This window comes from Lontra canadensis, unplaced genomic scaffold (assembly GCF_010015895.1).
Source record: "Lontra canadensis isolate GAN:19392208 unplaced genomic scaffold, GSC_riverotter_1.0 scaffold169, whole genome shotgun sequence".
NCBI classification, from domain to species: domain Eukaryota; kingdom Metazoa; phylum Chordata; class Mammalia; order Carnivora; family Mustelidae; genus Lontra; species Lontra canadensis.
Window position 1 is genome coordinate 562956 of NW_022631163.1, and position 26391 is coordinate 589346.

The 26391-nt window shown below is 47.6% G+C and overlaps 1 protein-coding gene across 1 annotated transcript; it reads right to left on the minus strand.

Annotated features, from left to right (window-relative positions):
* Window positions 1–590: 590 nt before the first annotated feature.
* On the minus strand, window positions 591–23975 carry LOC116860026 (lipopolysaccharide-binding protein-like). Its single transcript, XM_032845821.1, has 15 exons — window positions 23758–23975; window positions 21928–22042; window positions 20622–20750; window positions 17230–17385; window positions 16566–16629; window positions 13350–13413; window positions 11095–11186; window positions 10411–10587; window positions 9033–9092; window positions 7617–7784; window positions 6095–6162; window positions 5547–5589; window positions 3493–3556; window positions 2590–2666; window positions 591–962 (listed from the first exon to the last, which is right to left on the minus strand). Exons 1-15 carry the CDS (start codon window positions 23879–23881, stop codon window positions 918–920), a joined length of 1446 nt encoding a protein of 481 aa, XP_032701712.1. The 5' UTR covers window positions 23882–23975; the 3' UTR covers window positions 591–917.
* Between the last annotated feature and the right edge of the window lie 2416 nt (window positions 23976–26391).

The following is a 26391-nucleotide window of genomic DNA, read 5'->3' on the forward strand; positions in this document are numbered from 1 at the left end:
ACACACAGGGTAAATGGGTCTGTTCCTTGTGAATTATCTGTTAGCCGGCAGCTCCATCCAGCTGCTCATTAACACAATAAAAAAAATATCAAACGAGCCTTCTGATTCCCAGTCCCCAGGGTCCCAACTGCATAACTTGGAAATGACTCTTTAGTAAGTCTGATCAAAGGCTGGTTGTTCAGTAATTAGAAATCACGGCCTCTTCCTCTGGGCTTGGGGCTCATAAACAACAGTTGGATGAACTCTTTATCTGTGTCGGACCAAAAACCTAGAGGGATCCTTTTCCTCCTAATTTACACCCGTTTCAATGGGGGAAAGCAGCAGGAGGTTGCGTTTCTGCTCTGGGAGACCTACTGGTTCCCTTGTCTGCAGCAGGCAGGGAGAGAGGGAGGGAGCACACATCGAAGTGAGCCCATGAGCTGCCCATGCACTGAGATGGTCAAGCACTTTCCAGAGGGAGCCTCAGAGCCAGATCTAGGGCTGGGTGGGCCTCTGTGAGACCACGGATGGGGCTGACCCTCCAAAGAGCCCGCAGACAAAAGAGGCCGGGTGGTAGGGAGGTTCAGCTAGAGCACCACGTGGTTCCTTCATTGAACCATTCAATAAATATTTATTGAGGATCTACTCAGTGCCAGGTACAGAGATCAGATGGTGACTAAAAAAGATGATGACTGCTCTTAAAGAGGGTACAGTCCAGCCCAGGGAGATGGTCTCTCTTGGGGGAGGTGGGGGCTGGGAAGCCCAGGGACAGAAAAGGTGTGGGTGCACCCACTGAAGAGGCCCAGGGCACCCAGGCGGACCTCTCCCCCAGAGCTGGGAACAGAAAAGTCTTCATCTCCCCGGGAAAATGCTGCACATCTGGAAATGCAATTTGCCAGTCCAGCTGTGGGCTCCAAACCCCAGCTGGGTCCTGGCCCTCAAGCTCTCTTGTACTGGAGGTTGGTGCCCAGGAACAGGAAATCCTAGGAGAGACAAGACAGGATGGCATGGGAAAGCATTCCTTACACCAAAAAAGACTCATCTCCAGTATAAAGGGAGGCCCACATATGGGGAAGCATGAGCTCTGCCAGAAACCAAGTCAGGGCATAAATCTCAAACGTGCCTCCATCCCTAAGGTCTCCATAAAGCACAGCTTTTTCCATCCACCTTCTCTGAGGTGGCGATTTATCTGTCATTTCCCAAGCTGCTGCTTCCAGGCAGGCCCCATAAATGTCCTTTGTGTCACCTAAATTTTCTCTCCCTCGCAAATAACACAAAATTGTGCACCACTGAGGTTTACACTCCTACTGCCTTGGAAGTTTCCATCACCTGAAGGGGCGGGAACTCTGAACCCGAGCCAAAGTCCAATTCTCTCCCACAGTGATCCAGCCCTTGCCTTTGGGGGTCAAGCAAATGACCTCAAAAGTCTACTGAACATGAGAGTCTATAATAAATCTTCTGATGATTTCTCATGTGCCCAGCTGAGGCCAGCGGCATGAATTGTCGGTCCTCACTTCAATTAACCAGCTGTCTGACTCCTTGTAAACTCTCAGCAGGAGGATGTTGACCATCCTTGGGTCCAAAAGGACATTGGATATTACTCTTTCAAATAGAGTAGTGGGTCAGTGTATCCATGTCCCTGACCCGCTGCTGCCCTTCCCTGTCTTTTTATTTTTTTATTTTTTTTAAGATTTTACTTATTTATTTGAGAGAGAGGGAACACAATTCGGGGAGGGGTAGTGGAGAGGGAGAAGTAGATTAACCAGCTGAGCAGGGAGACCAATGCGGGACTCGATCTCAGGACCCTGGGATTATGACCTGAGCTGAAGGCAGATGCTTAACTGACTGAGCCACCCAGGCGCCCCTGCCCTTCCTTGTTTTTAGCGGCTGTTACTTGCTGTAGATTGACGATGTCCCAGACACAACACAGCATCTCCTTTACTGCTCACAGGGCTCCCGACCCAGTCATCCCTCCTTACAGACGCTATTCCAGAAAGATAACCTGAACCATGGGCACAGACACACCAGAAAATGCTTGATCAGAACCGTGGCATGGAGAGCAAAGATTCAGACGTATTCCTTGATATGGAAATGGTTCAGTAAATGATGTCTCTGACGGCTCTAACTGTTGGTTCTATTAATGCTTCTGTTAACTGACGGTTAAGTGTCTGCTTTCAGCTCAGGTCATGATCCTGCTTGTTCTCTCCCTCTCTCTGACGAATAAATAAATACAATCTTAAAAAAAAAAAAAAAAAGAATTTAGAAGAAATTTTCAAAACTTCCAAATGGCTCTCGGAGCCTGTGCTGTTGCCATGACAGTGTTTTCAAACTGAGCTGGTGTTGAGGTTCCCTCAGGTCACCCACAGGGGTGGGGACGTGGAAGGCAGTGCGGCACAGGCTGTGTCCAATGCCAGCTGCCCGAGGAGGGGTGCCACATCTGAAGGACACGTGGGTGGCTGCATGGCATCTAGCGTGCCTGGGGCCTTCCTCCCCTTTCTGAGCGGCAGCGCTGGATTGAGTCCCACCCACTGAGCTACGGCCTCTGAACCTGGAAAACAAACCAGTCGCCCCCCTCCCCAATTCCTCAAAAGCCCATCAGAACCCACTGACCTTGTGGATCTCAAGAACAGGGTCATAGAGCTGAATATCCTTGAGCAGAGGAAGGGGGAAGCCTTCTGCCAACTTCTCTGGAGGTTGAGGCATAGCACGGAGAGAGATTTGTAAACAAATAATAATTATAAGTAAAGTCATAGAAAAAAGGTTTCCCTCGTCCACCTCTGTGTACAGTATACTCCCATTTAAAGATCACCGAAGATTATGAGGTAGATAAGATTATTATTTCCATTTTACTGATAAGGAAATTGAGGCAAAAGAGTGGCCAACTAACTTGTCCTAGGTCACACAGCCAGAACTGGGATTTCAACCCCGGCAGGCTGCTCCAGGAGCTTGAGCTCCCAGCCCTGGTGCTATATGGGAGGAGTGGGAGGTATGGGGAGGCAGATACTCATGGTAAGAAGCTAGTAGGCACCTGCTCTCTGCCCTCACTCTCATCCTGCTTTCCGTTGTGGCCAAATGAAGCAGGGCTTCGTGGAAATGGTGTTTAGAGCTTGATGCTTTATTTTCTGACTAGGGACTTGGCCATTGACTGGGAAATGTGAATTCACAGATGGGCTGCCCTGTGGCCGCTGCTTTAGCTTGGTCCTTAGTCTTTTACCTGTCATTTCAGGACATAGGGGGGCACACTTCTGTGAATCCCTCCTTCTCTCTTAGGAGGAGGTTTCCTCTGCCCCAAAGAGCCCCCTCAGTTCCTAACCCTCACTAGAGCCCTGGAGGGAAAGGAGACCACCTTCAAAACTCCCATCTCATTGGCTGCTGAAGCTCAAAGAGAGCAATTGACTAACCCAAGGTCACTCAGCCTGCAGGAAAGCCGTGTTTCCCATCTCCAAGCTCAGCTCCTTTTTCCTCAAAGAGCACTGTCCTCCTTGACATGGAAAAATCCCTCATGATTCTTACCATTGACCTTGGGGTAGAGGGTGTTGAGAATGTAGTAGTTGAGTAGCGCCTCCAACAGCTCCACCTGGTGGAGAACAGGAGAGATACACCGTGACCACATGTGCCATTTTGCCCACCAATAAACGTCCCCATGTCTACATGGCGAATAAGACTGAAAAAAGCGAATTTCAGATAGATGCCTACATCATACTACTGTTTTATATTATAAAACTATTTTAAGAAACACATTTATTTGTGTACAAAAGGATAGAAACCCTTGGAAGATTACACACCCAACTGTCTTCCCTCTAGGAAGAACGTCAAGGTTTGACTTAACTTTGTCTTTAATTTTTTTTCACAGTTCAATTTGTTTCCACATAATGTTTTCCCAATTTGCTATGTAATAATTTCTTTTAAAAATTTCAAAACAAAAATTATGAAATACAACTTTATAACACTCACCATGTAGATGGTATAGGGCTCAGAACATTACATATACACCTGACTCAGTTTTCACAATAACTCTTTGAAGTTGATATTACTGCCTCCATTCCACAGACCAGAAAACCGAGGCCCAAAGAATGAAAGTGACATTTAGAAATGGGGAAGCAGGGGCAGAATTTGAGTCCATATTTACCTGATTCTATAGTTCCTACTTTCGGCATTCCATGCTCTGAACACCCGATAAGATGACTTCTTGTGAATCTTTACATATGAATGTTTTACCTCATAGCACACTTATACATGCCATGTACAGATGCAATATTAGTGTGTCATTAGTCACTTCCTCCATCATTCCCTGGAAGGGGTCATCCTTTGGGATCTCTGTGGGCAGTCTCTCTCTCCACAGTTTATGTGGTTGTTTCTACTTTGTAAGTCGGTAAGGGAGGGTCTGGGCAGCGCAGGGCAGGGGGAGGCTGGCCAGAGGGGTCGGTGTGGGCAGGATGGTAAAAAGGAAGACAATTATTGGAGGTTAAGGTCTATCCGTCTCCTCCTTGGCCTGTGAGGAGGAGCTGTCATCACCCCGTCTTCCTTCTTGTCAGAAATTTCTCCCTGATCACATCAGCCCACACTGATTTTCCCACTGTCTTTCTTACTTCAATATGGGGCCACCCATTTTGCCACTTGTTCCTCCTGGTGGAAATCACTTCTTGGTTTAGCCAGGCCAGCAATTAATTCCTCTTCTTTTAATAACAGAGTCCCAATTTTCCCCTGGGGAACTCTCCTTTCCAATCTCAGTCCATGTGGCTTGGGACCACACACCCTGGCTCCCGGAGTGTAGATGAAACCTATGTTTGGTCAACTGGCCTTGTCCAATTTTTAGCCATAGTGATTGGCTAAAGAATGGTCACATGACTCAGATTCACCTAATGAGAGCTAACACCTAAATTTTTAAAAAATTAAACTACAAAATGCTGATGTTTTCTAGCAGTGGGAAAAATCAGTCAGAGAATGAAGTCAACATGGATGAAAGCAAAGAGAAGAGATGGGGAGAGATTCTTGATGCACTAACTTGAGTACCTAGATCCAGTCATGCCTGAAACCTCATTTTTAATTTGTTTTTTAGTTTTATGACCCTATAAATTCCTCCTGTTGGCTTAAGGCACTTTTAGTTGGCTTTGTATTCTTTTTTTTTTTTTAAGATTTTATTTATTTATTTGACAGACAGAGATCACAAATAGGCAGAGAGGCAGGCAGAGAGAGAGAGGGAGGAAGCAGGTTCCCTGCTGAGCAGAGAGCCCGAGGTGGGGCTCGATCCCAGGACCTGAAATCATGACCTGAGCCTAAGGCAGAGGCTTTAACCCACTGAGCAACCCAGGCACCCCGTTGGCTTTGTATTCTTGTAGTTAAAATAATTCTGTCCAACAGAAGATTTAATTATAACTTATCTTCTATTGCAATGTAACTGTTCCTTGGCCCTTGTTTCATGCCCTCAAGAACTACACTTTTTACGTCAGAGAGTAGCTCTTCTCACTTTTCTATTTTCTTCTATAAGTGCCATAGCATTGCTTAGGAAACACAGTAAATTAGTTAACACCTTAATCAATTCATAAATAAAAACAATGATTACTTACATTGAACACTCCAACTTTAGATTCTTTCAGTTCCACTTGTATCCTATAACAAATCAGGCAAAAGTCAGAGATGTGGGCATGATATCCATGGGACACCTAAGCAATGTGGGGGTCCCCAGAAAGGAGTCTCTGGTTTAAGAAGACACAGAACCAAGGATGGTGTAGGGAATGGACTGAGAAAGATGACTAAGAACCAAAATCAGCGATGCAGCCTTACTGGGAAGACTCACAGAGGGGACGTGAGTCGTGTATGTCAGAAAGTCAATATGGCTAATGTCAAAAATAAGAAAAAGCAGTATTAGTAAACTCGTTAGAAATTTGGAAGTAATGGGAATTAGGCAGAAAGGACGTTTTGGAGGCACGACAAGTGGGGGAAAAGAATTGAGCTAACCGAGGTAAAATTTAAGTTTCCTTCCCCAGTGATAGACCCCTAACATTGAGAAGAAGATCTGCTACCATCCCTACCCCCAGCTACAGAGAATCAGCTACAATGTCCAGATGGAAGGAGCCCAGTTGAGTGCCTCCACGGGGGCAGGAGGCTGACTTACTTTCCCGGTTTCAGGAACCCAGTGATCCTACTGGTATTGAAGGTCAACATGGCAGACACATTAGTAGCCTGGAAATTCCAGTAGAAGAAAACAGGTTTAAATGAGAAAGGCAGTCGGGGCACCTGGGTGACTCAGGGGGTTAAAGCCTCTGCCTTCAGCTCAGGTCATAATCCTAGGGTCCTGGGATCAAGCCCTGCATCAGGCTATCTGCTCAGCAGGGAGCCCACTTCCCCCTCTCTCTCTCTGCCTACTTGTGATCTCTGTCAAATAAATAAATAAAAATCAATAAAAAATATTAAAAAAAAAACAACTAAATGAGAAAGTCTGTCACATATAGGAAGGATAACTATTAGGACCAGCTGTTTCCTTTAAACAAACAACTTGGTGAGTTAAAGCAGGAACGTGTTCCCTAAGTGTAGACTCCCAGAAGGTTCATCATAAGTACTCAATACATGTTTGAACTTGGACTTGAACATTTTTTACTTGAAGTTGGTGACTATGATAGTGACTGAACTTTGAACAGACAGACTACCAAGAGGCGTAGAGTGCCTATCCCTGGAGATCTCTAAAGGAATCATTTCTAGCTACCTCACAGCTAAGAGTCTGTCCTAGTGGTGATAATAATAAAAATAATATTAATAATATTTTAAAATTTATAATATATTAATAACAACAAATTTGACAACAATAACAACAATATCAAATTGCAGATATAGCATCTAGGAGCAATTACCCTTCTAGAAATTTGTCTTGTTGAGTTTCCAACCTGACACAAGAGAACAAAGTTCTCCATTCAGTGAGCAGGAACCCAAAAGGACTCAGAATCCCTTCACTTTTAGACAGAGTCCATTGAGAAAGGAGAGAACTCTCTCAATATTTAACCCAGAGGGCCTTTGATATAGGGAGGTGCTTACACAAGTGATGGAATTGACGAGAAGCCAAAGAGAGCTAAGGGGGTGACTTAGAGACCAGCAGAGGAAGGAAGCTGCTTCCACCCCAGGACTGAAAGAACAGAGGAGGGATTGGGGTTAAGGGAACCACCATGGAAGTGACAGAATCACTGCCTGAGCCTCTGTCTAGGACAAAGACAGAGGAAGAAATATTCAGGCTTCTTCCTTCCTCCCGCTCTCTTGACAGTGTTTCCCATTGGCTAACTTTATTAGAAGTCAAAGTCCAAGGGAGCCTGGGAAATGTAGTCTTCAGAGGTCAGATATAGATGCAGAGCAAACAAGTCCAAGACCCTTATACCTTCCTCCCAATAATAGCCCTTCTCAGTGTTTTGGAAATATAAACATTAAGCAAATAAACCTGCAAACAGTTATATAAGCATCTTTATAATAAATGCTATGCAGGAAAACAATAGTGTGCTTTAAGAAAAAAAAAGATGACAGGGAGCCTAAGGTGGTTAAGAGGCAATCAAAAAAGTCCTCTCTGAGGAATTGATACTGAAGTTGAGATCTGAAGGAAGGGGGAAGAGCATGCAGAAAAAGGGAACAGCATTTGCAAAGGCTTTGAGCCTTACCACACCAAGCCGGAAGACAGGCTCCCTGACGGAGCTGGGCAGGAGCACAAAGCCTTCAATCTCCATCAGGGGGGTCGAGGACAGATACGCAGGACTGAAGTTCAGGAATGGGGCAGAGGCCATTGCTCCCTGGAGCTCCAAGTTCATGTTGGGGTACAGTCTGGCTAACTGGGGGCAGAATGAGAATATTATGTCAAGAGAAGGAAACATGCAGGTCTGCCAGGGGAATCCCGAGGGAGTCAGAGAAAGCTGAGAATGCTTTTTGATTGATTTTATTTTCACAAAACGCTCTGTTCATTTTTCTCTTAATGGTGCCCCTGGAGATCTTGTCTTGTCAGACATCTGGAGTTTTCATGGCTGCATTGGGTTCCATCGGGCATGGGCACTGTAACGGATCTAACCACACTGGGCATCAAGTGGTCTCCAAGGTTTTGCCCTTATAATGACCACTCCTGTGAGTACCCTTGGCTATTTTCGGGGGAGGGGGTCCATTCCCAGAAGTGGAATTGTTGAGTCAAGGGCAGGATGGGTATATGTCAAGCCTTGGATATTCAACATGACTGCCTGTCCGAGACGCATCTGGGGAGGGGGTACTGGGAAGGTGTGGGAGAGGACAGATGGATTTCTGTGGGATTAAATGATGAATTTAGCCCCGTGATGACAGGGTTGCTGTAGCAACTGCCGGAAACAACCACGGGTCCTTCCTGGGAGACTGGCTGAGCCAACAATGATGAGTCCGTACGATGGCAGACTGGATGCTCATGAGAACACAAGTGAGGAATCTTCTTTTCTACTTCTGCAGAGTGAGCTCCCGGGACAGTAAGGCAAAAAAGTAAGGTACAAAATGGCGTGTATGATATGCCTCCATTTGCGTACAAAAATGGAAAAGATTCACAGCAGTTGTTGGCATATACATAGAATATCCCCAGAAGGAGGTAGGCTTTGGATGGGAACTGGGTGGTTAGGGGCCGGGAGTGGATGGGAAATTTTCCACTCTAGAGTCTTTTATGTCTTTTGGATGTTGAACCATGAGAATTTATTATCCTTTCAAAACATAATTTTTAAAGCACCAAGAACCGTGCCTGGTCCCTAGTGTGTCTTCTGTAATTGTCTGATGTTATTAATTAGGGTGCATTTGACGGGACATGTTGGCACTCCCTGGGATTTTTCAGATATCATTGGCGAAAGAATGGGCGACTCATGTTCCCAGAGACACGGGGCTCAGCCCTCTGTTGTTGGGCTTTGGAGAGAAGGGGCCCCGAAGTCAGCAGCAGGAAGACCTTGCCCTCCCTGGGGGACTCACTGCCAGCCTTCTGACTCTTGGTTAAGCTGAGAGAAGCTCCGTGGTTTTAAAGGGAAACCCCTGGAGGCTAGTGGGCTTGGCTTGCACCTGCCGAGGTCTGAGAGAAGGCTTACCCTGGGGACGAAGGGGCGAAAGGACTTGGTGGTCAGCCGGATGTTAGAGCCCGGGGGAACCTGCAGCAAAGAGACACGAAGTTTTAGGGCGCTCTCACCGGAGCTGAAGGTCTGAGAAAGATGGGGAGGTGGGAGGAGGATGCTCAAGACTGCGGCTTTTTGACTACCTGGGTTACCATAACAACAGTGAGATGTCTGTCTTGCACTCACCACAAGCACCAGTTGCCAGGGCCTCGGCTGCTCTCCTGGGACACAGGTGACATGCGGGATGCGCACAGAGGGTCCATGAGAGTGAGATTTGCAGTCATAAGGACCTAGGTATGGTTCCTGGCTTTGTTGCTGTGTGGTCACAGGCCAGTCCCTTTACCTCTCTGAGCCTATCAGGTCATCGCTAGGGCTGAATGGGACGGTGTGCACACAACACCTACATGGGACCCAGTGCACAGCTATTATAAAACACAGCTATTATGACCCAGTCCACTAAAAGAAAGGACTGCACCATTGGAGGGGTGCCTTGCTCAGACATGATAATAGAAATAAAAGGTGAGAAAGGTGCAAAGGTGAGAAATCACCCAAAAGACCGCAAGCCACTCCCCCCACCCACTAGGTGGCACCGTGTCTATCATCAGAGCCAGTTGGACCACACAATGGGGCTGCGCTGTTGCTCTCATCATCCTGACGTTTACAAGGCCTCAGCTTTACAAAAAGCTACAAGAAATAATTTTCTGAAACCCAGGAATATTAAGGAAACTGGAGAATTATTAAAGATGCAATCCACTTAAAAATTTAATATTCCTTATACAAAACCCCGTTTGAGACTCTTGTTTTAGAGGTACGTTCTAGAAAGACTGTCTCCTTTCACCATGAATCACTAAATCATGGACCTTTTTCCTTCTGGTTACAAGGTAGTTTCCAAATAGATATTTTATTTTTAAAAAATCAACTATGGGCACAATGTTTTCATGGTAGTGTTTCACTTTTAACTTGGTTTCATTTCCTATTCAGTATAACTTTATGCATTTATTAGTGTATCCATTAACCTGCTTCATTTACTAAATTTTTAAGAGTTTTTTTTTAAGCCTCTACAAACTAAGCATGAGGGAAAATATGAATTAGAACAACAGGTCTAGACGGGGACAAAAGTAAAACCCAGACAAAGAAGTCACAGTCTTTCTCAGTTCTAACGGAGAAAGGATTTTTGACTCGAGCTTCCTGGTAGCTGAAGTGAAAAGGGAAATTGTGCTCATTTATATATTTCCTTGTCTGAATCGTTCTTCTCAATAACTTCCTATATCATTAATATAAACGGGGTGGAAAGGAAAGAAGGAAGGACAGGCCACCCTGTCATTTGTGCGTGTTTTTCTGTCATCATCCTCACCATGTCATCTGTGATGGAGAAGTTCAGGTATCCGGACTCATGATAAACCAAGCTGGCTGTGTTGAAGACATAATCAGAGATGGCAAAATAGACCATTCGGTCGTGTTGCTCAGGAAGGCTCATGACAGGAGCAAGGAAGGTGACTGGGGAATAGTGATCACGGCTAAAAATTTCACCCTGGAGAGAGAAATAGTATGCATTTGAACTTTTCAAAGTCTACCCCAGTGCTGGACATCTGAGCTAGGCAGTTGCTTACACAGCCTTAGTAGGGGGTGTTGGAAAGTCACTGCCTGAAACTCTACCATTAAAACACAACACATCAAAGTGTTGTGTGTCCAGAATCTGTAAATGAAAAGCTCCCCAGCTTTGGCATTTTTAACCCATTAATACCCTTTGCACCACCTTGCCCTGTTCTGACTGACCTCACCTACGTGATGGTCAAGATGAAGGAGGAGAAGAGGGAGGGTTTCAAGGCTGAAGACTTGTAAGACTCCTGTTGGAGCCCTGGTTCTTGAAGCACTCCCCACCACTCCATATTTCCCTGCCCTCAACACAGCCAAAGCCCCTGGGGAGATGAGGACAGATCTGAAGCCAGAGAGACAGGAGGCCCCAAGTAAGGGCTGGCCTTGAGGGTATGCTCTGCTGGGGCCAAACCCACCCATGCCCCTGCTCTAGGACTCTCACCTTAAACATCACGTCCAGCATTTGGGCTGTTGCCCGAGGGGCTTCCATTAAACTGTAATCAATGCCAGCAAAACTGTCGATCTCTGTTGTGACTGTGAGCCAGGAGAGGGGAAGAATTAGAAGCCAGGTGATGGGGGCTCTGACTGATCCACACTCTTGTGACTTTCTTCAGGGGCCCCTGCCCCTCTGCCAAGACCTTTGACCCAGCCCAGCCCTGGAGCAAAAAGATGCTCCCCCAAGAAAGAGAGGACATGTTTCTGTTGTCCCACTGGCGGGTTAGCATGAAGGGGGTGGTATGCTCAGCCTGGGACCTGAGTGGTTTCTAGGGTGTCTCTCTCTCTCTCTCTCTCTCTCTCACACACACACACACACACACACACACACGGACACACGCATGCACACACATCTGAGGGCAGGAGGAGCCCAGGTCTGGCAGCCTTCCACATCTTCATGCCAAAGAAGACACAGAATGGGGAGAATTCTCCAATCAAGGGAATTATTCCCCAGTTTCCAACCTAAGCCTTGATCTTTGGGGAAACTTGCCTCTTATCAAAACAGACCAAATAACCAGGAAGGCCAGTCCATGTCCAGAAGGCCCAGAAACTCCCCTTCAAAGCCCTAGGGGAACGAGAGTCCTATGTCCCATGCACTAGGCTGTTTGTGCCTGCCTGGGCTTGCCCTGAAAGACAGCTGCCAACGAGCGAGTGGGGGGCCGGGGGGCCAGGGCATCACACAATACCTCAGACACATCCGTATGATGGAATGACACATATGATGGAACTACACAGCTACTAAAACAAAGTCTTTTGCAACCACCTCGGAAAACTGGAAGGATCTGGTCATGCAGAGCCTGTAGCCGTCATGTGAGCCTGCTGTCCCTCTCCCAGGTATATACCCAAAGACATGTGTCCATATGTACTAGAATATTCATAGAAACACCACCCATAATGGTCCCAAAGTGAAACTCCCCAAATGGGTTCAACAGCAGAATGGATAAATAAAGGGAGGGACACCCACACTATGGAGCGGCGTCCAGCAAGGACAATGAATGAAGGGACACCCACACTGTGGAGCGGCGTCCAGCAAGGACAATGACTGAACTCTCGCTCTCCATGCAGCGGTATCAGTCAACTTCATCTTTTAAAGTAGAGCCGAGGGACGCCTGGGTGGCTCAGTTGGTTAAGCAGCTGCCTTCGGCTCAGGTCATGATCCCAGCGTCCTGGGATCGAGTCCCACATCGGGCTCCTTGCTCTGCAGGGAGCCTGCTTCTCCCTCTGCCTCTGCCTGCCATTCTGTCTGCCTGTGCTCGCTCTCTCTCTCTCTCTCTCTCATAAATAAATAAAATCTTTAAAAAAAAAATAAAAAAAATAAAGTAGAGCCGAGAAAACTATCTGCTCTTGATAGAAGACCTGAAATACGGCATGGTGCCATTTGCCTACAGCGTGCAAAACTAATCTTTGTTGGAAGAAGTTGGGAGAGCGGTTTTCCTTCAGTGGGGACCCATGGCAGGGGCTCACGTGAAGGAGTTCTGAAAGCCCCATCACGTTCTGTTTCTTGCTCTGGGAGCGGGAACATGGCTGTGCTCAGTTTGGCAAAATTCTTTAAACTGTTCACTTATGACTTGAGCACTTTTCTCTCTCTATAAAGTCCCACAAAAAGTTTCTTAAAAAAAAAAAGATTTACTTGTTTATTTGAGAGAGAGAGAATGAGCAGGGAGAATGGCAGAGGAAGAGGGAGGGGGAGAAGCGGACCCCTTGCTGAGCCAGGGGTCCAACTCGGGGCTCAATTTCAGGACCCTGAAATCATGACCTGAGCCGAAGGCAGATGCTTAACTGACTGAGACTCCCACGTGGCCCAAAAAGTTTTTTTTTTTTAAATGAGATAAATTTATGTATGCTAATACAGAAAGATGTTAATGGTATACAAGTTACAAAAGAAACAATGTCTACTATGTGTAGACTGATACATACTCACAATTTGACATATGCATGTGTATTCATGAACAAAAGGAATATATAATGAATGTATGTTTGTATCATTATGTATACTTATATTTTTATATATGAAAGAAAATATCTGAGAGCTGACACCCCAAACAGAGAATATTACCTCTTGGAAGAAAATCTGGGGAGAAAAGGATACTTCACACTATTACTTTCTACAGTGCTGCCCCATTTAATGTTTTATAAGGTTTATCTGATTATAAATATAAATATAAATTAATAGAGTGTCCCCGCATGGGTGGAGTATCCTACCTGGCAGAGTTTGGAGATAAGGCTGTAGGTCCGAGGTCACCGATTTCTGGAGCATTTCGCAAACCTGAAAAATATGGAAGGAGAAAGCCTGAGTGGGTCCTCCCCCCTCCCATCCCCGCTACTGGCTTTGGTCTGCCACTGTGCTAATTGCTCTAGTCACTGTCTTTCATATATTAGCCCATTGATCGATTCTACAAAAATGTATCAGTGCTCACATGTGCCATATGCCAGGGAATAAAAATGATCAAAACATGCAGGTCCCCATGTGGACCTCAATAGGGTCCATCCGGACATCTCCAAGTTGATCCCGGTGCTGGATATCTGAGTTAGTCTGCTACCCAGCCGGGTCGGGCACTTTGGTTGGAGGCACTGCCTGAAATTCACCTTGAAAGATACTTTCGTTTGGGAGGTGCTGCCCCTCCCCTAGAATTTAGACTTGAATAGAGGAACTAGATGGCCAATAGAAATAGCCATCTCGTAGGTGTGTACTTAGTAGGGGAACTAGATGGCCAATAGCAATAGCCATCTCTTAGGTGTGTACTTAGTAGGTACTTCTGAAATGCCATCCGTTCACAGGTTGGCTGGGATCCATCCGTATTCCACGTTTCCCGTGTCCCGGAGGACACCGCATGGTAGGCACACACCCTTCGTGGAGACAACTTTCGTGGCATGTTTCTCAATAAGAGGGAATATGTGTTCCCAAAGCTGCTGGCTATACATGCTCTTGTAATCTCTCAGAATATTTCTTGTGTAAACCAGTGAAATACGACCGAGAAAACCTAAGTACTTGGGAGAGGTGAGCTGCTTAGAGAAATTTCCTAGTGTGCACAAGAAAAGGCTTAGGAGGAAAAAAAAAATCATGAAAATCTAGAAGGATTCTGCACCGGGGATTGCTTTGTAAATGTCTTTGAATTCTCATTGTGGTTAAAGAAAGCTGAGCTGGAATTTGTAGCCGATCAATGTTTCGTGCGCGAAAGACAAGTCCAATGTCAACCAGGAGACTATTTTCAAAGAGCAGTTTCTATGTCAAAAGATGACAAATGGATTTATATTTACTGTATCTTAAAACATTTGGATTTACATGTAAATAGTTTCTTTGTTCGTGTGTGGGCACGAGTCCCCACGGCCCACAGTTGTTTTGATTAATGGGTCACACCCCCTGTGCGGAGGCAAAAGGGTGAGCTCACACAAATCAAACACGGAGGTGTGGGAAACTCTATGCTGGGGGCTGGGCAGGCAAGAGGTGAAATCTTAGTCTCCCTTTGTCGCTGGCTCAGTGTGGTGAAGGACAGTCACGGTTGATTTCATGGGAACCAGGAAACTGCTAGCCTCACTCAAGCCCTCAAGGAGACTAGTCCCTCCTTGCTTTTCCTTCAAAGGCCTACCAGATCTTCCCAAAGAGCCCCCAACCCTGAGGGGACCTGCATGACGGGGGAGGGAAGGCTTTCAGTCCTCAGTCCCAGACCCATTACAGGGCCTCTTAGAGAGGCAGGTTAAGGGTGTCGTAGGGGAGTTGAACAAACCTGGGTTCAAATCCTGCCCAGTCCCTTACTGGCTGTGTGACCTTTGCAGAATCTCTCCCTCCTTTTCCGTCCTCATTTACAGGATACAGGGACAAGGCCAAGTGCTTTCCAGGGATGTTTGGGGTGGGGGTGGTGAGGAGACTAAGACAGTGAGTCTATATGGCTCAAAGAGTAAGCAGGCAGGAAGTGATTCTTCTTAGCCTTGCTGGTCAGATACCATCCGTGGGGAATTTGAAAGGGTCTGTACCGGGTTCTTCGTTTTCCTAGAAGAAGGAAATTTCTGAAGACCCATAAGGGTCAGGGATCCAGGGAGGTGTCCATCTTTCCCAAGACACCCAGCCCCTAGAAAGCCTTTGGTACAAGCTGCTCCACCTTCTAAGAAGTTTGAATGCTGACCCAGCTCCTCACCAGCAAGGTGACCACTGGGCAAGTTTCTCCACTCTTAGAGCCCTCTCGGTCAAATACAGAAAAAGGCACTTTCTTCAAAGGTTGTGGTTAAGCTGGATGGCATATTCAGTGGTTGAATACTTAGCACACAACTCCTGGCCAGACCACAGGCTCAATAAGTAGCCACCATTGTTACAAATAAGAATAGTTATACAGTGATATATTCTGCATCACGTTAATTACATTAATTAATCAAAGCAAAATTAATTGCATATATCAAAATTAATTGTGACATATTACTATTATTATATAATGTTATTGCTAATCCTTATTTGCACCGTCATCAACAGGGCAGTAGAAATCCACACCAATGAAGAATATTATGGCCTACTGAGAAAAGCATGGCAACACAGAAATGAGATGCTCAAGAAGGAGGCTGTCTATTTCCCAAGCTCACCTAGACCCCAGGACCCCAGAACAAGACAAGGAACAGAATGCACTCTGCATCCCCCATTCCCCCGCCGTCTGTGGGGTCTGTCTGCTATTCTCACTTCAACCACTAGGGGCACTCAAAACAAGACCAGTCCGTGGGCCCCGGTGAAGAGAGTTTGTGTGTCTGTGTGTCTAGTGTGTCTGTGTTCCTTTCCTCCTTCATGACTTTCTCCATCGAAGCAGTCATTGCTACAGACACAGATCCAGGTCCATGATACCTCAGAAATGGGATTTTTGGGTGAAGTGAGTATTTGTTAACATGAAACCTCTTAGTTGTAGTAGGAGATTTCAAAATTTGGAGATCTCACGTAATTTTTTTAATGGCAAAAAATGACACTCTGTGCTGCCTTACCCTCCAGGTCAGAGGCTCATGAGCACGCCCAGGTAGGAACCAGAGTTCCAATCTGGTTCTCACATTTCCCAAGTGTCCTGCTTGGTGTCTGCTGGCACCTAAGTGCTGATTTCCTTTTTGGCCTTATGGAGTGCAGGGCGGTGCGGGAGGGAGGGCAGGGAGACAGTGAGCAAGGTCAAGGAGAGAGAGGGGCAGGAGTCTCTGTTCACCCCCGTTGTTTTACCGTTTCCTGAACATTGAACCATTCTCTGCCTCACTAAACACACTTGGAGTCCAGGGACCTACATTTTGCCCCAGCTTGGCCATGCTCCATGACCTTGGACAAATGATTTGTCCTCTCTGGGCTTTGGGCCTAAATATGTCTGGGCCAGTCCGCCTGGCCATCCTGGGCCAGAGCCCAGTGAGGGCTCCCACCTGGCCCTTGAGTGACACAGCAGATGCCAGCAGCTTGGACATTCCTACCTTGCTCTCCAGTACTCTGCGGAATTTGGACTCAATCTGGTTGTGGAAGAGATTCAACAGCCACCTGGAGAGAGGAGCACAGTGGGCGGTGAGTTCGGTGCCACTGAATGCAGGGACAGTGAGGCAGCTGAGAAAGCTTGGCCCTGGCCTCTGACCAGGCCGGTCCCTAAGGGATCCCTCCTCCCCACCATTCTGGGACCCTGCTGTGTCTCCAAATCTGGACAGGATGAAAATGCAGAGTCCCAGCTCCCAACACATTTGCTGACTCAGCTTATCTGGCATCCCAGCCCCCTGTTGCCCCAGTCAGATTCAGTGGATTAGGGGAGAGGCTTGAGAATCCACATACTTCTAATCAAGCAAACTGAGACTCAAAGATATGTACCCACAGACTCGTACATTGTCTGCACATTCTTCTTCGGCCAAATGCCCTTGTGTTCCTCTAATAGATTTCATTCACCTGATGGTGGTCCCCACCAGTATTCCTGGCTCAAACCTGTATCTTTTAATCTCAGCAGCGTCCCCCAAAGAATGACCTCCAAGTGCCTGTGATGTGCCCCTGCATTATACCTGGGCGTCTGTGCTTATCAGAGGCCAGGCCTTGGGCTGGATGGGACTCGGGCTGCACACAGGGGTCAAGCTGGGCAGTGTCCCCATGGTGACTTACCCCAAATCTCCCGATATGTCCACCTCCACGTCTTGAATGTGGCTGCTGCAGCCGGAGGCAGTGATGGTGGGCTTCCCAGAGGGCTCCCTGCCCAAGATAAGACTGACTGAAATGGTAATGCCCTTGACCTGCACATCAAAGGAGCCATGTAGTTTTCTGGAGGAAATAAGAGAAGCAATCAACAATTCCTAGACTAAGATCAGCCACCATGTAGGAGTAAAACATGAAGCTCGATTCTTACCCCAAAATAAGTGGAGCTGGAGCAGAAATTTAATTAGGAAAATTATTACAAAGTAAAGATTTATTAAATTAAGAACATAGACGGTCAGGAAGAGAGCCTGGGTCTAGTTATTGATGGGAATGGGGGAGCAAAAGCCTTTCTACATAGGATCCAAGTCTAAGGAGGTTTAAAAGAAATGGTTGATAAACTTGCCAGCATAGAAAATTAAAATTTCAGTAAACAGACAAAAGAAAAAAAAATACCAGGGGCGCCTGGGTGGCTCAGTGGGTTAAAGCCTCTGTCTTCAGCTCAGGTCATGATCTCAGGGTTCTGGGATCGTGCCCCACATCAGGTTCTCTGCTTGGTGGGGAGCCTGCTTCCTCCTCTCTCTCTGCCTGCCTCTCTGCCTACTTGTGATCTCTGTCTGTCAAATGGATGAATAAAATCTTAAAAAAAAAATACCATATTCAAAGTAAAAAAAAAAAAAAAAAAGAAAGAAAGAAAGACTCTGCATGGTGAGCTGGCCAAAAAGCTAATTCCTTAATACACAAAGAACAAGCTCATACAAACTAATAAGGAAAGGACAAAACAACCCAAAAGAAAAAAAAAACAAAAACGGGGGGTATCAAAGATCTCTAACAGGAAGTTCAATTGGAAAGAAGCATATGAAACATATTAAAATAAAAATAAAATAAAATAAAAATATAATTAAAAATAAAAATAACAGTAATGCCAGTTTTCCCCTGTCAGATGGATGAAAATTCTGAAGCTTGAGCAGGTGCGTGTAAACAGAGGTCCCAGGGGCTGTGGTGGGGAGATCACCTCTGGAATATCGACGGCTGGGATCCAGCCTCTCTCACACATGTCTTTGGCCGCGGAATTTTACTTCTAAGGCTCTACTCTGTGGCCTTCCCATCTACATATATGCATGGGGCAGCTCATGGAAGCATCACGGGTCACAGCAAAAGGTGACTGAAGCATCTAAAGGTCAGCTAGTAGGGACAGGTTCAGTTAAGTTGTAGGCATCTATGCTATGCAGGCTTTAAAAAGAATGAGGATAGGGGCGCCTGCGTGGCTCAGTCAGTTAAGTGTCCGACTCTTGATTTCAGCTTCTGTCATGATCTCTGGGTTGTGAGGTCGAGCCCTGCGTTGGGCTCCGTGCTGGTTATGGAGCCTGCTTGGGATTTTCTCCCTCTCTCTCTGCCCTGCCCTGCCCCTTTCAAAAAAAAAAAAAAAGAATAAGGATGAACGTTGTCTATCTACACAATGAAATATTACTCATCCTTAAAAAAGGAATAAAGCACTAATGCATGTGGAAGAACTTCAAAAATCTTAGGCTAAATGTAAGAAGCCAGACACAAAATGTCATGTATTGTATTATTCCATTTGTATGATATGTCCCAAATCGGCAAATCCATAGAGAACTAATATAGATCGGTGGTTGCCGGGGGCTAGGGCAGTGGGCAGTGATCTCTTTGGGGAAGGAAGATGGAAACATTCTGGAGCTAGAGGGAGGTGGTGGTTGCATATCATCGTGAGTGTATCAAATGCCACTGAATTGTTCATTTTAAGATGGCTAATTTTACAGTGTGTGAATTTCACCTTAATAAAAATATTATGTTAAAAAAGGTAAAAGAAAAAAAAAAGAATGAGGTAGATTTTCATGTGCTCGTACAAAAAGATCTTTGAGATACTTAACTGAAAAAAAGCCCCGACAGAGTGGCTGGCTTGATTATTTTTGTGGAAATGGAATGAATGTGCCCTACACAAGTGACCTGTATCCTGAGCATCTTTCTCCAGCAGTGCTGTCCAATGGAAACAGAATGTGAGTCCTATCAGTAATGAAAACCTTTTTAGGAGCCACATTCAACAAGGCAAGAAGAAAGAGGTAAAATTAATTTTAATAGTGTAAGTTGTCACTTCAACCTAACGACATAAAAATCACTAATGGGGTTTCTTCTGTTGTTTTTCACACCGAACCTTCAAATCTCTTGTTTCACACTTAGAGCGGGTATCAGTTTGTACCAGCCATTTTTTGAGTACTCAGAGGAGACACGTGGCTAGAAGTGACTGGATTGGACAGTGCAGGTCTAAAATACAAGTAAGATCAGGTCACCCAGGAAGGCTGGCCCACCCTTCTCTTATGGGCTGAATTGTGAACCCCTCACCCCAGACTCATCTGGTGAAAGTCTTAACCCCAGGACCTCAGCATGTGACTACATTGGAGGCAGAGCCTTTGAAGAATTGATGCCATTACACTGAGACCATTAGGGGGACACCTGGCTGGCTCAGTCAGGGGAGCAGTGCTCTTGATCTCGGGGTTGTGAGTTCGAGCCCCATGTTGGGTGTAGAGATTACTTAAATAAACTTGAAAAAAAAAATTGAGCCATTAGGGTGGGCCAGAATCCTGACTGGTGCTCTTCCAAGAAGAGGACACAGAGAGACACTTGGAGTGCCTGCACACGGAGGGACGACCATGTGAGGTCACAGCGAGAGGACCACCATCTTCAAGTCAAGGCATGAGACCTCAGAAGAAACTAGGCCTGCTGACACCTTGATCTTGGACTTTGGATCTCCAGAAGTGTTGTTGAAACCACCTAGTCTGTGATATTTTAGTATGGTGGCTCGAGCGGACTGACCTACCTTCCATCCAAGGATCCTGGAGGTCAAGAACAGTTCAAAGTGCTAGGGAGTTCATGCCCCTGGGAGCCAGCTGCCTTTGACCAACGGCAAACAGGAAGAAAGGGTCATAATGGCTGAGTTGGGGAAACTCAGAGGTGTGCTCTGCCTACATGGTCTCCCGAGGTCCCCAGTCGGCTGCCCAACTGATTTCCTTCCCTCCCTACCTCCCTTCTCCACCCCCATGGACGTTTCCTTAGGTCATTTCCCAGAAAAAGTACTTACACTTGAATTCTTGTCTCTGGTCTGCTGCTGGGGAAAGCAAACTTAAAAAGATACAGAATTCTGTCCTTCAGCTCGCCCACAACCCCATCAGGGAAGCATGAGAAGGGAAGAGAATCAGAATCAACCAAGAGCCAGGCCTCAGATCCCTGTGTGCTCTTCCCATCCACCACGTGGCCTTTCCAATGAGCTAGGAACACGTTGGACCCAAGAAGGATGGGACAAAGACCAAGGCCAAGGGCCCAAGAGCCTGGGAGCAGAATCTACTTACACAAAGGCTTTGCGCGCCTTCCACTCGCCCTCCACTCTGATGAAGGAGTCAGAGATGCTGAGGCTCAGGCCCTGGCCGGGCAGGGGGCTCAGAGCAGAGCCCCGCAGCTCACAGCTGTGGATGCTCAGGCTGAGGAGAGAGACACAGGGAGCACAAAGTCAGCCCCAGCTTGGGTCCAGCCACAGCGGGGATCTTGCTCCAGCCCCTGCTGCCGCCCCTACTCTCACCCAATGGGGACTCGGCTGGCAGAGCCGGCTCCAGGTCGCTGTGGGTCTCCCCCAACTTCCTGAGCACCTGCTGTGTGTTCTGTGCTGACCATGCGGCCATGCTAAATGCATTGTCTCCTCTATGTCACCTGCGCCTCTAGGCGGGACAGCACTGTTCTTGTTCCCTTTTTAGGGAGAGGGAAGTAAAACCACTCGGAAGAGCTGCATTTGCCCAAAGTCACACCATCAGGATCAGAGCCCATGAATCTCACGATCCTGGGTGGGATCTGGAATAGGACACATCGACACGCCCCTTTGGGTTTGTAACTCCTTTTGGGGGCCATCTCTCCCTTGATAGATCCAAGTAGGGGGAACGGATTCAGAGAAGGCTGAGGCCAACCCCAAGAAAAGACACGAAATGCTGGAGAAACAAACCAAGACGACACATATTGTGGGGGCAATCGGTGGGAAAACAGTGATCAAGTTCCATTTTATATGCCCAGCACATAGTAGGTGCTCAATAAATGTTTGCTGATGGAGTGACTAAAAGAAAGAATGAGTGGAGCCATGAATGGTAGTGGGCAGGGAAGGGTGCTGAGCGGTGACTCTATTGTCCTTCTCCATTTCTTGTTCCTCTGCAAGTGTTGTATGCCTTTTTGGGGGCATCAGCTGCTCATGTCTAATGATCCTTTGAAGACTCAGCTCAAATGCCACTGCCTCTTGGAAGCTTTCCTTGACTTCCTCGATGGACAAACCTCAGCTCTAACAGTTGGGCTACTATATTAAAAATTTAAGGTCTATCTTCTCTTCTGGACTACAGGCAGGGGCCAGACAGAAGCCTGGATTATCACAGTGTCATCCCCATCTTGCAGATAAGGAAACCGAGGCTCAGGTCACACAGCTAGTAGGTCTCCGTTGATATTTGCCGGATGAATGAATAAGTGGGGGGACCTAATTCCCTCCCAGGACTTCGCTCTGAATGTTGTGAGGAACTCTTCCATTACTGGCCCAGGGATGTCCTGGGTAATCTCCCTCTCCTCCCTCCAGAGCCCCACCCCCACCCCCAGTCACCTCAGGGCCCCAGCAGAAGGGAGCCTCACCTGTGGAACTCATAGTGCCCTCGGCCAAAGGGCTTGATCTTGAAGTCCCCGGTGAAGTCAGGCAGTGTGATTCTGAGCAGTTCCTTCTGCAGAGCCACTGACCCCTCCTTGGCCACTGTGGACAGGAAAAAGCTGCAAGTCAGCCTGGCCTGGCCTTCCTCCCCTCTAAACCCTTCAGTGGCTCCCACCTGCTCTAGGGAGAAAGGCTGACTTCCTTGTAAGCATTAATGACAGTTACAGACTATTGAGCCCCTGTTGGGTACAAAGTGACACGAGAAACAGGAGCGTCAATGCGTTTCACGTGGTGCTGTTTTGTGGGTGCCCAGTTTATGGGTGAGGATACGGTGTCTTTGTCAGCAACCGCACAAGGGGAGGAGTGCTGTATGCATGGGTGGGGGAGTGGTCCTCTGTCCCATCCTTCTCGGCATCTAGCCTGTGCAGAAGACACTGTAAGCATCTGAGGGATAGAATTCTTGTGTCGGCATCTTCCTAGCTGGGTGACCTTGGGCAAGGCTTCAGCTTTGCCTTCTCCATGGCAATGGCAACAGAACTTTCTTTACTGGGCTGGCATGAAGATTAAAGGAGATATTGCAGAGCAAAAAGGGGGTTGGGGGGAGGACACGCACTCCTAGCTTGGTGCGTGGCCCACGGCAGGCACTGAGTAGATGCCTGGAACAGCAAAGTGGGGTTTATGTTATTAAAAATATGGAAAGGACCAAAATGTCCAACTCTAGCCAATGGGCTAAGAGAACATGGCACAATCAATCACACAGTGAAGAGGAACCAAAGGCAAATTTTGCCTGATTTAGGATTTCAATATAAACAACACTTGCTAATACCCTCTGTTTGTTGGGATACATGAAGGATTCAGGATTCTGCCTTCAGGGAGCACATGTATACATAGAAGACCAGGGGCCTCCCTTCTTTCCAGCTGGCACTGTTCCCTTGAGAGAATGGCTGTGCCAGTCCTTCTGCCAGAATGCTAACCCTTATCCCTGGCCAAGTGTCCCTTATCTTTTGTACCTCTCCAAACCTCCTCCAGGAAGCTTTCCCTGATTTCCTTTCCTCTGCTCCCAACAACCCTACCTGGGGAAATGTTATTACCCCATTGAACAGATTAGGCAGTTGAGGCTCAAGACTGTGAGGAGAGCCCTGGTTCAGTTCCGGGGAGGGTGGTATAGAAACACCTCAGCTCCTGACCCCCTGGATGGGCGAATCCTGACACTTTGTTTCAGCATCTTTTTTCAAAAAGTCATCTTACTTTTGTTCATTCTTTCTAGTGGAGATATAACGTACATCAAAGTCCCTGCCAGATAACTTTTAAGTGTTGAAGCAGCCACCTACCCACCCCTGGAACTGGAGGGGATGCAGTCCCAGGACCCCTGCAGGCTCCCTCCTGCCCCCTCTGGGTCACCACCAGTCTGCCTTCTAGATTTAAGACACATGTTTTCAAACTCTACCAAGAACTTTCCGGTAGAATTGCCCTGGTCAGTGGGTAGCGGCAGGGCTCATAACACACTTCCCTGTCTTCTGGCTGCTCTCCTCCTCTCACCTTCCCACTCTCCTGCGCCGTATGCTGAAAGTTTTCTCCCAAATTGATGCTTTCTCCAAATCCTTCTCCCTGGCGGCTGGTAACGGACCCCGACTCTGACAAGTAACATGCCAAAGCAGCACTGTGGGTGGGCAACAAGGTGAGACTTGGAGCCAAGGCTGCCAGATCCTGGCTCACCACCCCGAGGGAGAGTGCCCCATTGGTGTCCCCCATTGTCCCCAGAGCAGTCTGGCGCTCAGCAGTCCAGCCAAGTGCAGCCAACAGCCACAGCTTCTTACCATACTGTAGGCCCTTGTCAGTGATCCTGGTGACCAGGCCAGGGTTGGTGCCCAGGGCGCCTGGGGTGGACGTGAGCAACAGTCTCAACAGTAGGGAGGGCAGGGCCCCAGCCAAGGACTTCATCCTGGATTCCCAGTGCAGTGGCCCAGACGGGGCCCTGCTCCCTTAAGTAGCAAGGGGGTTGGGGCAGAGGTGGCTCCTGAGTGGGGGCGGCTTCTGGGATCTGGTTCCTGGCATTGGGAATGGGAGGCACAGAGACTGGAACTGGCTTGCGACATTGCTGGGGTCATGGGTCATGCTTTGAAGCCCGTTGCTGCTGTCCCGGGTCAGAGGGTGGGTTGGCCTGGCCCCAGGGGACAATCTCTGTCCACCCTTCCCACAAAAAGACCCCACATTCATTGCTGGCAAGGCCCGGTGTTAACAGACTAGGAGGCTCAGGGAGGTCATGTCAATCCCTCAAGATCCTGCACCTGGCAAGTCGGGGAGCTGGGAGTCAAAGCCATGTCTGGCACCAGCCGAACTCTTTTCTCTTTTTTAAAACAAACAGAGTTGAGTATAAAGAAATCTTTCCCCCTTTACCCCCTTGGGAAACCAGGCTTTCTCAGACCTTGCTGGTGGTAACATTTTCTGGAAAGCAACTTGGCAAATCTTTAAACGTTTGCATGCCTGGTAACCCTGAGTTTCTGCTTCTAGAATGTTAAGTACATAATTATGTCAGGGGAAAAATATGTCACTGCACCAAGGTGCCCAGAACTGTAGTGCAAGAAGCAGGCAGGGGAGCAGTGGGACCCAGCCTAAAGGGTCCAACGAGAGGACGCTGGCCAAATTAATTATGGTACATTTAAAGTGAGGCTGCAGAAACCAATGTATTTCTTGATCTGGAAAGATGCACATGAGGGGACGGTTCCCAAGGACACCATACAGCAAGGTTCTGTACCCATGTCTGCTAGTCTGGACAATTTTTAGCAAGGAGTTATGAGGGATTGTCTCTGTTTGGATGGCCAGGATTATGACTGTTTTAAAAATCTCTTTGTTTGTTGGTACTTAAAATTTTTATTTTCTTGGGGGACATATTGTATTCGCAGTAAGTAAAGATAACAAAATTTCATGAAGGGAACAAAATTTATAGTAAGGATTGTGCCTAAATACAGGATACCCCCCGCCCCAGGGATCCTATGTGTGTGAACTTTGTTCTGCCCCCACCTCCAGGAAGCCTTCCCTGATTATCCCTGCAATTCCCTGGATTAGAGGGAGGTCCTCCTCTGAGGTCCCAGAATATCTGCATTTTCTTTCTAACCACTCCGTGGTTAATGTGGTCCTTTAAAAATATGTCCACAAATTCTTTTCTACTCTTCCATCAACAGGTGGAATCTCTGTATGCTCCCCTTGACGTGGGGTTGGGTCTCTGTGACCACCTCAGCAGACGGAATGTGGTGGGAGTTAACAGTTCCTCCCCCGTGGGTCAGACAAGGCATGGAATTAAGGTTAAGATCAGAACTCCCCCCATCGAACACAGGAAAGCCTACAGCCCAGACCCCTCTGCTTCTCTGTATCCTGTTGTTGATGTTCTTGGGGTTGAGGTTTGTTGAGGTCCCTTGCACACCACCCCCGGTCCCAGCGTGGGTGCTCTTGAGGGCAGGGCTGAGACTTTGGAATCCTGTGATCCCTGCACGTGGGGCAGGAAGAGGCAGGAAATCAGGAGCTGTGAGCTCCTGCCCTGTGCGGGTCCCCGCACTGGTTGCCCACACCTCTCAGCCCTCTAACGCAGGTCTCGGTCTCATTTTAGCTGAAGGATCTGAGGCTCAGGGAGGTGAAATGCTTTTGATCACAGTCAGCCTGCAGGGATTTGAACCCAGATCTGTGGCTGCCATTCCAAGACGATAGTCCGGGAAGGCTTCTCGGAAGTGATGTGCTGAGTTGAGACCCCAAAGATGAGCAGGAGCCAGGCTTTGGAGGAGTCATTCCAGGCTGAGCTGAGAGCAAGGACAAAAAAGCCTGGCAGCAGGCAAGGCTTCCCCCTGAGCCAGGGGAATCTGTTTCCCGGACACAGCCTGTGGAGGTGGGGAGGGTTCCTGGACTGGGAGCTGGGAACCAGGGTTCTGACCTGGCTAAGTTGTGTGACCCTCAACAAATCCGTGTCTCCTGTGTGCCTCAGTTTGCCTCTGTAAAATGAGGGAGACAGAGCAAGCGACTCCCGTGCGGATTAGGGGAGGACAGTCTGGAGAGTGGGGACCGCCTGGGGACACGGGTGTCACCCCCAGTGCAGCAATCTGAGGATGTCCCAGACTGGTGGCCATTGGCAGGGGTGGGAATTCCCAAGCAATGAACTTCAGACCTTACACCTGCCAGCCAGGGTGCCTCATGGCCCCAGGCCAGGCCTCCACCCCCACGGGTGCCCTTTCCTAACTCAAGGTCCCTGCTGGTGACCCGGGACCCAGCGGAGGCTCCTGGGGGCAGCATTCTGCTTGGAACCCCTGGGTCTTTCTCCTCCCAGGCTGTCCATCCGTTTCGAATGACAGCTGCCCCGGCGCTCCTGCCTCCATCCAGTCCTACAGCAGTGCTCTCCCTTTGAATAAGAATAGTCTTCGTTGTGTTCTGATTACAAAAATGTTGGCAGAAAGAATTTGGAAAAT